Source organism: Mirounga leonina, unplaced genomic scaffold (genome assembly GCF_011800145.1).
Source record: "Mirounga leonina isolate KUSES-001 unplaced genomic scaffold, KU_Mleo_1.0 Mir_174, whole genome shotgun sequence".
In the NCBI taxonomy this organism is placed as follows: Eukaryota; Metazoa; Chordata; class Mammalia; order Carnivora; family Phocidae; genus Mirounga; species Mirounga leonina.
In genome coordinates this window covers 37,783,829-37,800,352 of record NW_023270451.1, presented here as the reverse complement: position 1 = coordinate 37,800,352, position 16,524 = coordinate 37,783,829, and the positions used below count along the sequence as shown (strand labels likewise).

General features: G+C 42.4%; 1 protein-coding gene across 1 annotated transcript in view; it reads right to left on the bottom strand.

Moving 5' to 3' along the window:
• The window catches only part of DNAH11 (dynein axonemal heavy chain 11), a 331,116-nt gene that overhangs the window by 266,929 nt on the left and 47,663 nt on the right, over positions 1-16,524 (bottom strand). The window contains exons 10-18 of the mRNA XM_035021398.1: positions 15,925-16,120; positions 13,483-13,587; positions 12,948-13,340; positions 7,231-7,563; positions 6,782-7,036; positions 6,533-6,702; positions 5,830-6,052; positions 1,386-1,502; positions 1,177-1,263 (exon numbers count right to left, since the gene is read on the bottom strand). Coding sequence (XP_034877289.1) covers positions 1,177-1,263; positions 1,386-1,502; positions 5,830-6,052; positions 6,533-6,702; positions 6,782-7,036; positions 7,231-7,563; positions 12,948-13,340; positions 13,483-13,587; positions 15,925-16,120 — 1,879 coding nt within the window. The remainder of the gene's footprint in view (positions 1-1,176; positions 1,264-1,385; positions 1,503-5,829; positions 6,053-6,532; positions 6,703-6,781; positions 7,037-7,230; positions 7,564-12,947; positions 13,341-13,482; positions 13,588-15,924; positions 16,121-16,524) is intronic.

The window sequence follows — 16,524 nt, the reverse complement described above, 5'->3', positions numbered from 1 at the left end:
CTCTGACTTTTAAATATTTAACTCCATGCTGTTATATTATAGCACGCAAATGGTAGCATTCAATGAATAACTGTAGTAAATGTTTATATACAGCACATTGGTTAGTCAAGTAAAAATGTCTCCCCTTCCACAATCTGTTCCGACCACCTGCAATTTAGATAGAATCTTTAAAAACCCCACAACTCTATTAGCATATTCTAACCCACAATGAATACATTAACCGGTTTTCTGCAGCCAAGTGCAAGAGAAGATCTTCTGCTACAGAATGGTGCTTTCTGAAAGGGTGTAAAGCAGTTAAAACTAAATTCAACCCAGAATTTGGACAGAGAGGTACAAGCTGTGTCCACTCTAAGTTTTCTACCAGTCTAAGGAGTCAAGCCTCTCTCTAGTATGGAGTAAAAACCGGATGGCAGCCTCCATGAAGATCTCAGAAAGATTCACTGCTCCTGAATCTAAACTTCACCATCACTGCTCATTTTGGCTGCTAGGTTAAGAATTCCTCAAGAAATCCAAGTGTTAATTTTCTAATAAACTTTTAAAACACCTTTTTCAAGCCTCATGTGAACCACTCACCATTTTGGGTTATTTGCCCATTATGTTTGTTCTTATAGTCAACTATAATAAAGCAGTTCATTAGAAACTAGGACTGTATGACTCCATAATATTTCTATCCCAAGTTAAGAGTAAGTTATGGGCTTTCTTTACCATGGTTAAAAGTCGCTAGCCAAGTATCACAGGGCAAACAATAATAGTGGGTAAAATTCCTGATTAAAAAAAATTTGGACAGCTAGAATTTTAATACTAATCTGTCACTGTGTAATCCCCAACGTTACTCAATTACACATGATGGTTTCTCTATCTGAAAAGAAGAGAAGCTATATTGTAGGGATATTATAAGAACCAGAACAAATAACATAAGCGATATGCTTAAAGTTTTTGACATAGTAAGTGCTTAAAAAATAGCAGTTGTTACTTTCACTAGCATGATCACTTTGATAATGATTTAAAACACTATTTAAAACACTATTGGGGTGAACGGTTCATAACCCAGTTTGTAATAGTTAATTCTCAACTGCTCTAACTGCCAAACTAAGGCAAAATATCTCAGTATGTCAGTGTCTAATTTGACTTTCTACAAGGGCTCTTGTAGCAAAAAACAATTGGCTTCAGCGTTACCTTATCAAGCACTGCGTATGGATTTTCTGCATTAAAACCAAGAGGAGCATTGAGTCTGAATCTCTCTCTGAACTCGGCCTGCTTCCGCTGAGGAGGGCAGAAAAAAACTGAAGGTGAATCTCAAATAGCTTCAATTACCCTTGTAAAAAAATCTTTCTTAAAGCAAAGAAAATGAACATAACACCCACAAAACTTAGTAGCTCGCTTACATCAAATGAAATACACTTTTTCCTTATGAGGGTGACTTCTGCATTTTGGAGAGGTGACACAGCATGTCTGATAGTTCCTGCAATCTTTTTGGTAGTTTCCCATCTTTCAGGTAATTCCTACAAAAACAAGGGTGCAGATAGGAAAATATTTCAGTGCCTGAAGTAAATGAACTCCACAAGATTCAATTATTGCAACCTCTATACATTAACCCATAACCTCTTCTCATTCTTCTTGAACAGAAGGAGTTTATCCTCAGAAAGATGCAAACGGCTGAAGGCCCCGAGCCAGGCTGATCCACTGGCACCACTGCATGATCTTCCAAGCATAAACCAGAGTTGTCCTCTGGTATAAGATTTATCTCAGAATACAGGACATCTTTTCCAAAGACACACCAATTTCCAAATTGTTTTGCTGTTAAGGGAATAAAATTCAAGTACTCTGGAAAGGAACTTCCCTGCTGTCTACCAAGTGGAAATGGGAGCCAGGTTTAGCAACTTAGCAAGTGAAGAAAGATGTTTTGAATCTGGTGGGGCACAGAGGAAAACGTGAATCAATCTCATCTGCCTTTTCCTCTAGCTTCCAGAGCTCTGTGTGTACTCTGTCTTGATGGAGAGTTCGCGCATTTAGGTCAGGTTCATTGTAACTAACCAGGATTTCTGAAGTAAAGAGAGGCCAAGGGAAGGGAAGGTTAATTTCTACTTGATGTAGGACAAAAGCAGCAATAAATAGTTCAGGTAGCAACTCAACTCTGCACTGCTTGACTACAATGCAAATAGGACAACAGCAAATTCTTTTCTTTGAAGCGCCGTTGTGCGTAAATGCTGTCGAAAAGCATTCCTTGTGCCCAGACTAACAAAGCATTGTTTCTCTGGGTGATCTCCTAGGACACTGAAATTGTGTTGTCATACAAAACCACCCATGGTGAGGGGACTCTACTTGTGTAGCTCGAGTGCAAAAACAAAGGTTCTAAAGACTGTTTTGTAAGCCTCAATAAATATTTGATGGATGATTGCGTAGCTGCTAATTATGAAGAGTATGCTGTGCTAAGTGTCAACTGTATCCATGTGGGGGAGGGCTCCTGGAAACATAAAATACATTCTTCCAGTTAAATTGTTTTGCAGTCCGTCAGAGTCAATGAGAGGCGCCCAAGAACTCTTCTATGGGACAGAATGCTTGGAAGGCAACACTCCTGATAGGAATTACCGAAACAGACCAGAGACCAAGAGACCTGGGCTTTAAACCTCTTTGTCCTTCGTCTCCTCCTTCCATCCTTCTCATCAAAACTCCGCACCCTCATCTGCGCAGCTCACTTCGCATTTCCAACTGATCCCATGGAACCTAACCATCACCTGGCGTCCCTTCAGGAGTAAGGGCTGCAAACGTCACATCCCTGAGCTCAGGCCCCTTAACCCTTATTGACTAAGGAAGCCTGCTATTACCTGCTTCTTTTTTAGGGATTCCAAATAAGATTCCACTTGATACAAACAGATGTTCCTTGAAAACTAAAAGATCAGATGATCTCCAAAGCCTCAGTGATAGGATTCCCCTAAAGAGGGAGCATTGAATCTGTGGCTCAAAGTAAGGACCAGGCTCCAACAGGCAGGAATTTGGGTGCGATCCCTTGAGATCCTGCCAAGTAAGACGACCAATGCAGGCTGGGGGTAGAAGAGCACTCGTAGGGCAACTAGACAGTATTCTGAGGCTAGAGGCAGTCAGTGAAGGCTTCTTAACAAGGAAGGGACTTGATAAAAATCTATACGTTAAAGTTTAATCCTGCTTCAAACCGTATTATAGAGAGGGAGTGAGGACACAGCCACCTGGAGGGCTTTCTTAGCACAGAACCAAGCACAGGCAAGTATTTGGAAAATGTTATAACTGCTAACTGTTAATGATTATGAGGAAGAAACAGTAACTCTCACATAATGCTTTAATTAAAATAAAATTGGGGCACTGTTATCCTCCCCATGAAATTTGTTTTGCCTATGAGTCTTGTTTTTTCTCTTGAGCAGCCTGAATTACTGACAAAGGCAGACACATAGCTAGAACTGTGGCCCACTTTCGAAATACTAGAAAGCCTAGCGCACTTTCAATAATTCATTAACCGTAAGTAAGGAGCCAGATTCTTACAGTGAAAATTCTAGAAGCCGTAGCTAAAATCCCCAATATCCATGACCTGGGTTATGACTAGTTTCTCTATTTTAAGGTCCAAGATCTGGCTCAAAGAATATCCAAAGCTTTCTAAAAACAAATATTTACATTGTGCCCCATACTACTTCATCTCTCTTGTTATGTATCTATGTATCCACATCTCATCTCTGTGTCTAAGTAGATTTCAGTTATAAGGACAGTTTTATAGGTAAAGAGAATTTAGTAATTCATCTGTATTAATTCTTTATAGTCAAAAGAGAGCACCTGTAAATACGCTGTTGCATTTGATCCTCACAAAACAAAACCAGAGATATAAAAGGCAGCAGCTGCCATGTAAAGTTTGGCGTTTTCTCAGAAAGTTAAAGTTAGAATCACTCTGAGACCCAGCCATTTCACTCCTGTGTTACAAAAGAAATTGAAAACAGGTACTGAAGGGAGGGAAGGAAGGAAGGAAGGAAGAAAGGAAAGGAGGGAGGGAGGGAGGGAGGGAGGGAAGGAAGGAAGGAAGGAAGGGGTACTCAAATACTTGCGCACCCACACTCATAGCAGCATTATTCACAATCGCCAGAAGATGGCAACAACCCAAATGTCCCAATGTCCATCAGCAGATGAAAGGCTTAACAGGTTGCACCCACAATGAACCGGTGGGTGTTCAGACACAAGAAGAATGCGGCACTCACATGCCACAATGCCAATGAACCTCAAACATACCATGCCAAGTGAAAGAAGCTGGACACAAAATACCCCAGATTGGACCATTGCATTTACATGCAGTATCTAGAGTAAGTCAGCCCACAGACCCGGGCAAAGATTGACGGCAGGCCGGTAGGGAGGAGGGACCGGGAAGGACGGCTCATGGGTGTGGAGGTTCTCCTCGGAGTGATGCAAGTGTTTTGAGATTAGAGGTGGTGGTTACACAACATTACATATGTACTAAATGCCAAGCACTTTGAAAGGATTACTTTTATGGTGTGTGAACTGTGACTTTCACCGCAACAAAGAAGTGGGAAACCTGAGACCATACCAATTTTAGAAGTGAGGAATCTGGAGAGAGATTTTACTCCAGAGGAAGCACGCTCTGAGGCAAACAGATGAGATGGCCTCACACAGTACTTGAGTTCCAGGCTTGAATCACTGAACTAGAATTTAATACAAGTTTTTTAAGTTCATGTGTCCACTAGTCCCACTTGCAAGGTTAAAGGTAAGCCCATCCTGGAAGCTGGTGGATAATGGAAATATATGACCTATAGATCTTCAACACAGGCATGGGAAGAGAAGCTTGGCCTTGAGACTGTGATTCATGGTTTCAGTTCTAACTAAAAAGACTTTGCTTGGGGCACCTGGGTGGCTCAGTCATTAAGCGCCTGCCTTCGGCTCAGGTCATGATCCCAGGGTCCTGGGATCGAGCCCCACATCGGGCTCCCTGCTCGGCGGGAAGCCTGCTTCTCCCTCTCCCACTCCCCCTGCTTGTGTTCCCTCTCTCACTGTGTCTCTCTGTCAAATAAATAAATAAAACCTTAAAAAAAAAAAAAAAAGACTTTGCTTATCACTGGGCAGAGAGCAGCTACCTACTCTTTCTAGATAATAGAAACAGGAGGAAGACACAGAACTCCTTTTTAGAAAACAGTGATTTCTCCACCCAAACTGGGCTTTCCTTATTCTTTATTAAAATGTCCATGATAGGGCGCCTGGGTGGCTCAGTTGGTTAAGCAACTGCCTTCGGCTCAGGTCATGATCCTGGAGTCCCGGGATCGAGTCCCGCATCGGGCTCCCTGCTCAGCGGGAGCCTGCTTCTCCCTCTGACCCCCCCTCCCCCTCATGTACTCTCTCTCATTCTCGCTCTCTCAAATAAATAAATAAATCTTAAAAAAAAAAAAAAAAAAGTCCATGATATGCTTCCGAAGACTAGGACACTGTTCAACTGAGAGGCAGCTTTCAATGAAAGAGAACAGGGGTATGTTTCACGTCTAGAAGGAATGGTCAAGGGGAACTCCAAGGAGCAGCTCAGAGGCTGCTCGCTAATTACCTCCTAATAAGAAGGCAGTAGGCACAGCGGTTGACATGGAATATCTTGGCATGAAACACACCTAGATTCATACGGACTGGAGTGACAACTTGTGTGACTTTGAAAAGTGTATTACATCTCTCTAGTTTCAAATTCCTAACCTGCAGAATGCCAACAGTTGTCTCCAGGACAGGTTGTTATAGCACGTCCTCAGAGAGGGCATGTGAAGAACTTGGCTAAAGGAGGTGCCCAGTTTATGTTAATTATGGGTGTTTTACCATGACACTTACCTCTAGCTGAATATAGACTTGCTCAGGCATCTTCTGGCCGTAGTTTTCCAAGAGCATGATGGTTTGTTTTAAGGGTTCAAATAGTTCATCCGTAGTTCTCTGTCGGCTTCTTACTGCCAGAAGATGCCCCATGATATCTACTAAACCATCGTAATCACCCTCACTTAAATCTCTCTGAAGTCCAGCATCTGTCTCCTTTATAAATTCCTGTAGCTCATTCAGACTATTAAATACATATATAGAAACGTACACAGACACATATACGTACATGAACACACACAAATCCAAATTAAGTTCATTAAAACCTTGAGAAGTAGAAGACTTCTGATAGGTCAACAATGAAAGTAAGATTCTATTTAAACATCACATCTCTGCTAAGAAACTGGTAGTTTTAATGTTCTTAAAATTTATGTCTCAACTTTAGAAAGCAGTCAGGTGTTAAAAGTTGTAATTCCAGGGCGCCTGGGTGGCTCAGTTGGTTAAGCGACTGCCTTCGGCTCAGGTCATGATCCTGGAGTCCCTGGATCGAGTCCCGCATCGGGCTCCCTGCTCGGCAGGGAGCCTGCTTCTCCCTCTGAACCTCCCCCCTCTCATGTGCTCTCTGTCTCTCTCATTCTCTCTGTCTCAAATAAATAAATAAATAAATAAATCTTAAAAAAAAAAAAAAGTTGTAATTCCAAATGCCAAAAGCATAGAAGACTACCTGTCTATGACAAATCTCAAAAGATGCTCCTGAAACATCCAGCTCCATTTCTTAATAACGTTCAGCAAGCTCACTTTGAAAGGCTTCATGTCCACCTTGAACCAACCATCGAACACTCTGAAGTCATTAAACTTGCTCATTTGAACATACAAAGCTTCATAAATGTCAATCTATAATTAGAAAAAAAAATTCCTTGAACAGTTCAATCAAACAGGAGTAACTACATTGAACACTAAGGGTTCTCCTTGCCTGCTCTTTGAATTGTTCGAGAGTTGGTGGTTGTTTGGGGACTTCTTCATTTGCATGAGCATCCATTTCGCTAGATGACCCAGTCTGGCCGTACATGAGAAAATGCTTCATGAACTCAGCTCGGTCATCAACCCAGAGGTAAGCGTATGTGTCCAGGGTATTTCTGAAGTCCAAGACTTTGCTGATGACATCTGCCACTCTCTTCATTATCTCCTGCCTGACCTCTACCAGGCCCAGCATATTCTCCATGTCATTCTAAATGAGAGGAAAAGCGAGCGTTCGTTAAAACCCACCTTGCCCTGTCAGTCACGTGCAACGTACCACCACCCAAGGCTGTGCTTCGGTAAAATCAGACACTGTGCTGGTTTTTTTTCCGTGTGCTCCCCGTTACCTCCATTTATTTTCCCATCATTAATACCAAAGGTCATACCCCTTTTCAAAGATAGTACCTGATAAGTTGCTATTTCCAGATGTGAGGCCACTCGCTCCATCTGGGCAGACATTCTGCAGCTGCTGCCAAGCATTTCTTCCACCAGATCGTAGAAGCCATGCCCAGCCTCTCTTTCTAAAGAAGGTTTGAAAAGAATCTCAGGAGGCATTAAAATCATCTGTGCTTGAAAAAATGGCACAGGTGTCCGTTGTTCTTCCGTATTCATCAGAAAGAAGTCTAAGTCATGCATGAGAGCTTGAAAAAAGCCTTCTACCACCATGTCATCGATGAACTCCACATAAATCTTCCAGGCATCCAGAGAAGGACTGGCTTTGAAGAGCTTCCTATTTTCCTGGAAACATAAATATTAATAGACGGGTACAAACAACAGTGAGCACAAAAATGAAGGCTTTCCACTGAAATGTTTTGTTAAAGAAGGGACTGCGTTTTTGTGCATGAGACAGGAACATTTAAATGCCAGGTCATAGAGCCTCAAGCTGAACAGTAAATATCTAAGCAGGATTTTGCAACATTTAGATCATTTACACCATACATTCAAAAGTCATCTTTTAAAAGAAAAATCATTATGAAAATTGCTGTCTTCAAATACAAACAAGAGATACAGGAGTTTTTAAGCATTCTCTGTGTCCTGGACGTAGGTCCCAGCCCTTGCTCTGTGCCGAACTCTCTGTGGTCCTGGGCTTTGTCTTCCAGGGCCTCGTATGTAAATGAGGTTTCCCAAACTGGTCTTTCAGAGAACACTGTTCTGGAATATCCCAGATCACTGAGTCAGCAAAGTGCTACGTGCTCTAGGCCTTTCTTGGAGATTCACGGTGCTACTATTAAAAGTCGACTTAACTTGGTTGAACGAAAACAAGCAACCAAACAACAAATACTTCGTGCAAACCACCCATAAGCAGCCTATGGAACAGTAACTCAACTTGAGGAAAACCAGCCTGGTGAAGTCAAAGCTCCCTTTGTGCTTCAACAGCATTAAGTTCTTCTACCTTGACATCTCCTCCCAAGAGTCTGGGTAATGAACAGGTCAATAGGGCATGACAAGGTCAGAGAGGACTACGGTTTAGGACTGCTAGAGGTTGAGCAAACGGTGTGGCAGGACTGGGGACACAGATTTGAAAAGGTCAAGTGGGCAGCAAGGGTTGATTCCAGAGATACCTGTCTGAGTGGTAAAGGTTACATAGTCCATATAATCCAGAGGGCAGATGCCCAAGGCAGAAACTAGATCAGAGAGAAAAAGAGACACTGGAATGAGAGCTGATTATAAGGTAGACAATACTCTGCCCTTTCTTTGATCATTTGCTACTGCGGATGTATGATCCACGATTCAAAGGAATGTGTTACATGCAAGAACCACAACTACAGAGGTGATAAAATAGGGCCAAGATTGGAAAGCTCTTTGAAGGATTTCTTGCCCTCAACAAATTTAAGGACCTCTCTTTTCAAGGATGCTGTCTTGCCCATCCAGGTGGAACCATTCACATCTGTATATATCTGTAGTATATGTGGCCCACACCCCTGGAGTTGTGTAATGTGCAGTAGATATCCTGGGCAGCTGTACACAGCAGTCCTGGCTCCTTTGTAGGGACTAGAAAGGAGAAGTACAGATCTTAGAGCTGGAAAAAAATCCATCTTGTTCAGTATATTCATTTGAAAGATATAAAACAAAGACCTAAAACACATCAAGCGTCACACTGGTAGGAAGTTAGCACCCAAGCTAGGACTACAAACAGGACCTTTTGACTCCTTTGGATCCCCAGGGTGGGGCTCTTCCAAACACATCTTAACACAGTACAGTACCTGTGATTGCTCATTGTTTATACTTTTTCATCCCAAGATATCCAGTTTATATACTGCAGTGCCATTCATAGTAATTGTTTTACTTTCAACAATATAAAGAGGAAAAGGGAAGAAGAGCTTTGGGTCACTCAGTGATGGCTCAGGTCCCTTCCAGATCCAATCTTCCATAGTTCCACTCCTCTCTTCATCTTAGATTCTGCCTGCAAACTATCCCTTGGAATCCCCCAGCCACACAGGGTGCAGCATAAAAAGGCAGAAATGACCTACCCCCTGCAGTATTTCCACAGCTTTCCCCCAAACTATACTCCTCAGAGGTAGTCTGAGAACCAGGCTCAAAATCATGGGCTGATGCCGGGGGGGGGGGGGGGGGGGGACGAATCACTGAAAAGATACAACTTCTAGAAACAATCATTTCATCCCTGTTTGGAAGTTGACTTCCCTCAAGTTGGAACCTCTCCTCTCTTCTCATACTGAGAACAAGGACTCCAGAGTTGTTTAGTTTTTGACTTGAGGAAAAAAGGAGAGAGACAATTTATTAGCAGAAAAACTCCAACCTTATTCTCTGAGGGGAACAAATTCTTAGAATAATCCTCAAGGCCTCCTCCTACAATGCTCCACATCCAGCCTGGTAGGAGATTCTGTTTGTTCTACTTAAAATATACCCAGAATCCAGCCACTCCTAATCACCTCCATCGTTATGGGCCCAGTCCAGGCACCACACGTCTGTCACCTAGGTTACTGCCACAGTAACCCCCCAGGCCCTGTGCCTCACCTGGGCTCCCCTTTCAACACGACAGCCAGACTCTCTTCCAAATCCAAGTTAGATCATGTTTACTCTCCTGTCTTTCAAGTCCTGCAATGAGCTCCCCACATAGCTCAGATAAAAGCCGAAGTCTGTACAAAGGCCCGTGAGGACCTCCCTGATGTGCCCGGCCCCTCCATCCCCTCCTCACAGCCCACGAGCATCTGACCTGAGCTCACTGTCCCCTGCACCCCGCCACCCCCTAGCGGTGCTGCCGTCACCTCCCGGCTTCGCACCAGACACCCGGCACCTTCCTCCCGGATGCGGGTTTCCTCTGCCTGGAATACTCCTTCCCCCCCGGCCCCCTGCGCTGACGCTGTAACTTGGCTTTCATCTTACCTTCTCCTTGAGGCCTCTCCTCATCACCCCCAGCCCAGCACTGGGAACCTCCTGCGTCCTGCTCTAATTCCATCTTGGTTCTGCAGCACTCAACCAATTCTACCATCCCTGCCTCCCATCTGCTGTTGCTGACGTCTCTCCCCTCACTACGATGGGAGCTCCACAGAAGGGTCTTTCTTCTGTTCACTCAAGTATCTCCAGAAGCTAAAAGGGTACTGGGCCCATAGGAGGCTCACCTTAAATATTTCCTAAAGAAGTGAATGATAATGGAACACTAAACTACATAATTGGTTATAGTCAATTTCAGTAGAAAAACCATAGTCCATTGCTCGTTCTCCCACTGAGAATGAGCCCAGAGACAAATGTCTTCACTTTACGCATGAGGAAATTCAGGCCTGGTTTCTGGAAGGCACAAGACTAAAAACCCTGGTTTCTGACCTCCTCCAGGGCAAACCCCAGGCCATAGTGCTTTGTGACGGTGGGGAGCGGGGGCGGGGGTGGGGTGGGGGGTGTGTGTGTGTGTGTGTGTGTGTGTGTGTGTGTGTGTGTGTGTGTGGTGAGGGGTGTTGGTGCCCTGCCCAAAGGAGAGTGTCATGGTCTGAGGACTGTATCCATCTACAGAGATGATTCCATATAACGAACACACTCAAGAAGGAAATGCAGAGTATGCTCTTTAAAAAATGAACTTCCCCACATCTCCCTCACTGGAGTTGCCCCCCTGTGAGCACCACATTCCTGTGCTCTGCCCCCCTCCCTCCTGTTACTACGGATGAACTCTCCAAGTTCCTATCTACAGCCGACTTCCACATGTATTTACAGAATCCCTTTTCTTCCAGGACTTTCCTCCAACAATTATTTCCCCTCTACTAGATCATTCCAATCAACATACCACCCCTCAGAAACACCTACCGACATTAAAAATAAAATCCTCCCCATCCCTCACATGCCGCAGGCACTGCGGAGTTTTAGGTCCCTGCCACCTCAGAGCTCCTCAGGAGCTGAGTGGCCTTCTGGTCCCATTTCTCCCGTTCTTGTCAGCCACTCCATTCTGGCTTCCATTGTATCAAGTTAGCTCTGTCAGTCACCAACGGCTTCCACGGGGCAACATCTGGCTGCCAACCTCGGCCCTCACTTTCAGCTCCTGAATCAGGATGGGACAAAGTCAAATGCTTCCTCCTCCTTGGAATGTCTTCTTGACTTGCTTTCCAGGAGAGCATCTCTCTGGATTTTCCTTCTGCTTCACTGGCCTCCTTTTCAGCATCCCGTGCTGGACCCTCCCCTTCTCCCTGGCCTCAGAGAGGACTTCAAGGTCAGGCCTTGGACTTCTTGTCTATCTATGATTAAACCCTACACAAACTCATCAAAGTCCATGGCTTCACATATGACTCTCAATTCTATGTCACTGGCCTGGACTTCTTACCCCAAACCCCAGCCTTGACTGCAGTGCCAGCCTACTCGAAATAATCCCTTGCGCATGCATCTCTAACCAACGTGGCCTAAACCAAAGCCTCTCTTTTCCATTCAAAATCCGCTCTATCACAGTTCTCCCCCTATCAGTGAAGGCAAACTCCAATTTTCCAGTTGCTCAGACCAAAAAATTTGAACTCATCTTTGACTTCTCTCCTGACTCATCACAGCAAATCCTGTTGGCTCTACTTTCAAAATATATCCAGAGCATGACGGCTTCTATCCCTACCATTCTGACCCAAGCCATTATCACCTGAATTACTAAAATAATCTCTCAAAGGTCTACCTCCTACCACCCCCTTGCTCCCCTCTGATTTACACTCAACAGAGCTAACCTCTGAGTAGAGAGTGTCTGGCTGCTATTTCACCTTACAGTAAAAACCCAAGTTCTCAGAACGGCCTGTCAATCCCACATATGTGTCCTCAGTCCCTTCCAAGCTTCATCAACTGCTACTATTCCCCTTGCAAATTCTGCTTCCGGCATGCTGGCTCTCTAACTGATCCTTGGACAGACCAACTGTGCTCCTTCCTCAAACTTCTGTACTTTTTGCTACCTAGAACATCCTTCTCCTGATATCCACATGGCTCATTCTCTTTCTCTTTCAGTTCTCCGCAGAACTACTACCTTAGCACAGAAGCGTTTCAAACCACCTCATATAAAATACACCCCGTACCAATGATTCCCTATCCTACCTGCTGTATTTTTCACCATTTCTCCTATTCTGTATATGTTATTTTCTCTACCTCAGCCAACTAGAATGTAAGGTCCAAGAGATAAGGGACTTTTTTGTTTGGTTGAGTTTTCTTTTTCTGCCTTGTTTCATTTGTTTTATTTTGTCTTCTCTGCAATTGACAACTCTAGAATAGTGCCTGTTACTGTTTTTAAAACTCAAATATTTGTTAAAAGGAGAGTGACTACTGTCCACCCTCAGGAGAAGGTTGAGAGGGTTGCACAAGGTGATGTGGACAAGATGGTTGGCACCTACGGGCACTTCACAAACCGTGCCAGCTGTCAACAGCATCCGAAAGAGCATGTAGCTAGGACCAAGACAAGGATCCCATCTCTAGGCTTTCCGTTTCACCAATATACCTCACACTCCAATCTCTTCCCTCAGGAATGAAAAGAAGCAAGGACTGCAGAAGTTACAGGTGAGCCATGCACATTCCTCCATTTTAAATGCTGAACAAAACCATACATAAAGCTCCCTCAGGCGCAATTAAAAAAACCCTACATTATTAGGTTGAGTATGTCTGCTCTTTTCTCAACTAACCGAAAAGATCCTCAATTTCCAAACCTCAAAAGCCATTACCTCCACCAAGTTATGTATCCTGCAGCCATCTTCTTGAATTTGCCTGTATTTTTTAGTAAACAAATCACCGGTGTCCTCCAAAGTCAAGGTAGTCTCTCTTCTGGGCTCCCTCCTGGGAAGGAGTGTACAGTCCGCCCAAGCCTTCATGGTTTTCTGGATCACCTTCACGTTGCTCTGCGTGAGCTCCACTCTGCATGCCAACGCAGACGTGGCCGCCTTCGCCCTCTCAATGTACCCCCAGCAGTCATCCCGCCACGTGAGCGATGTCGCAGCTGTCTCTAGGTGCTCATCCACGGCCCTCAGCTCATCTTGCACCAGAGGATATTCCACTTCCAGGAGGGTCTGCTTCAACTTATTATATCCTTGCACAACAAGTTCAAGATTTCCAATGTACTGAGCAAAAGGAAACCCCGAAACAGAAAGGGTCAAATGTGTTAAAGCTACATATATTAGAGGCACGAAAGTATTATAGGTCTACATGTTCATAATTATGAATCAAAATACGTCTGTTCAAAGAATATCTACAAACACTCACCTTTAAAATAGTGTTTCTTTTTTGGAAGATGGCTAACGCTGAATCCGGTATGTCAGATTTCTTCAGCATCAAAAGGTATTTCACCTCTCTCAAAACAGCCACGAGCTATTAAAAGAAAATCAAGGATTATGTATTTTATGAATGACATTCTCTTTTAACACGTGTTAAAATCCAAACACTTAAAATTTCATCCAGTGATTACAGTATTTTCCAATTGTCAAGGTGAAGAGGCTGTTGTTTCATATGGTTTTTAAAAGCAGTCATCGTACATTCTTGTGATACAGAAGTATAAATAACAATGTTATTTATGGCTATGGTCCACAGTCAGAGAAAGAATTTAGGCAAAAGACAGCAACACGTGCACACCAAGCTGTGAGATGGAAGGTTGTACACGGACCTCCATCTTTTCCCAGAACTGTTCTTTCTGTCGCAACGTTTGTTTTGAAAACATAAATTTGTTCCAATACAACTGATAGACTAGCAATGTGGACATACAACAAATTTTCTCTGTGCTGATCTGCAATTTCATTAGCAAGAAACTAGGTAAATGCTAAAAACTGCACCTAACTCAACTGAAAGGCTTAGAAATATGCAAAATGCTCATATGCCAGGAGCCACCAAGCACCTCAGTTCACTCAAGTACGATGCGCCACGCCCGTTCATGGGTAGGGGTTCAACTTTCTGCCAGATATCGATAACCCTCCTTCCATCACTTCACAGCAATGCACAAATCGTCACCTACCCAACACCCACTTCCATGAGCAAACTTCCAGTCTTTGTCAAGGCGAAGTGTCATATTTACTGTAGTATTTATGTATGACTTAGCCATTTAAAATGTATAAAATGCTGTTTTTGTAGGTTCCTGTTTTTCTAATGCACTGCTGACAGCTTTGAAGTACGAGGGCCCTAGCCCCCATTTTCCCCATAAGCTCTGTACTTTTTATTGTGCAATCTTTCACAGCACAGTGATTTTTTAGGAATGGGTGTGTCATGTTGTAGCAGAAGGGACTATACCTCTAAATCACAGGTTCTGAGGAACAGACTGCATAACACGTTTAGAAGGTAAACCAGTTGACTTCCTTAGGCTGTCACACCACAGGTGAACTAGTACCATACATAAATCACAGGAATTATCCCTGAAACATCTCAGGCATTTAGTTTGTTAAGTTGGTTTTATGAAATCAGAGGTGGAAGAAATCCTAAGTTCTCTCAGTTATGACCGAGAGATATATATATTTATATATGTGTGCTAAGTTTTGTAAACATAATTAAATGATGCTACTCTGTGTACTATCTTAGGACAACAGATGAGAATTTGGGTGCAGATTATGACAGACAGATCCAGGGAGGCTTACTTCCTCACTACTTACCTAGACATATATTTGAACTGACACAAAAGACAGGGCAGTCGCTAAAAAACAGCATATAATCTTCACTGTCTAAAAAAATTAGCCAAATGCTTACTAATTTTTTTGTAATGGCAACTTACAAATAGTTATTTTCATATGTGTGCCCTTTCCTGTTAAGCATATTCTTTTAAGTAGAGAAGAAAGCTTATTTTGTGCCTCCTACCAAGCTCTCAAAGTTGGAGACAGGTTAAAATATATATGTACCTACATAGATATCATTTACCAGATATATGCACATATAGTACATTATATATAAATATATACACACAGTGATTTAGAGGTATAGTCCCTTCTGCTACAATATTGAAGTTTCTGCATTTTCATTATTACATAACATGTAATGCAATTTTAAGAAAATAAACTTATTCAGAGAATCTATGAAATTTCTCTGTTAGGTGGTTTATCATAGGGAAAAAAAAAAGGATCTTCAATAAAGGTAATTTTCATCCTGAGTATATTTAACTGTTCATATTACTTGGGGCATTTAGATGTTGTTTTATGTGTTTTGGAAAACTGTTTTATAAAAATAACCTATTTAACCAGCATATTACAGTTTACTGACCCTTTGAAGGATATTCTCATTCCATACATTTTGTGGACTCCCCAAACCTTACATGATAAAATTCTAATTAACTGAAAACACTGGTAAATGTGCTACAAATCTAATCCAAGCCAGAAAACTCTTATAAAAGATTACATTCAATTGAGTTAACGTTTATTAAGTATTACCAAGTGCCCAACACTACACTAGAAGCACAGGACACAAAGATAAAATGAAATGCACCCTACTCTCAGCTCATTGTCCAGTAAAGGTGGAAATGGTAATTACAAGGCCAAAAAAAAAAAAGAGGAATTAATATAGTATTTGGGAAACAAATCTCTAAAACAAAGACCTATTAGAAGTTGTTTTCAGTTATAATCCTCACAGGACTGACATTCTCCCCAAATTAAATATAAATCACTGGAAATATCAGGAATATACTTGTGATAAAAATGGCATCTATAAAACAACTTAAAAATATCAAACCCCTACCTGTGGGTCAAAGTTGACACTGAGAAGCCCATTTATGGCACTGAATTTAATCAAGGGTTGATTCAAATTGAAGTCACAGATTTCATCCACGTTACTTTTCCATTCATTATAGATACAATTTTCAAATTGCTCTAGCAAAGCAGTCATTTCAATATACTTCTGATAAACTAAGGCATCATCAGGACTTTCTGAGAATCTGTAGGAATAGGATTTTTCTACTTTCCTACATGTTAGATTTCGGCTTAACTACTTTACAAGGAAATATACAATAGAAAGTATAATAAAATGCACTATAAAAAACAGGAATAGAAACAAGAAAAGCCAAATAATGCTTATGAATGGTCTTTGCCTTATAAGATAGCATTATGAAATGAATGGAACTCCAGAGAGTTCCACTCAACATCAATAGCAGAAAGTTACCAATTCCTACAAAGACAAGAGGAAGGTACATTAATTTGCAAAATAAAAGTAGTGCTAGTTACTGAAGAAAAGGAACCAAAAACTACCAACATACTGTGGGTGCAAAGGAAAAGTGAGAAGAAAACATGCAAGGACCTACAACAGGGAAACGTATGGAAGTTTTAAGCGTCCCAGTGAATG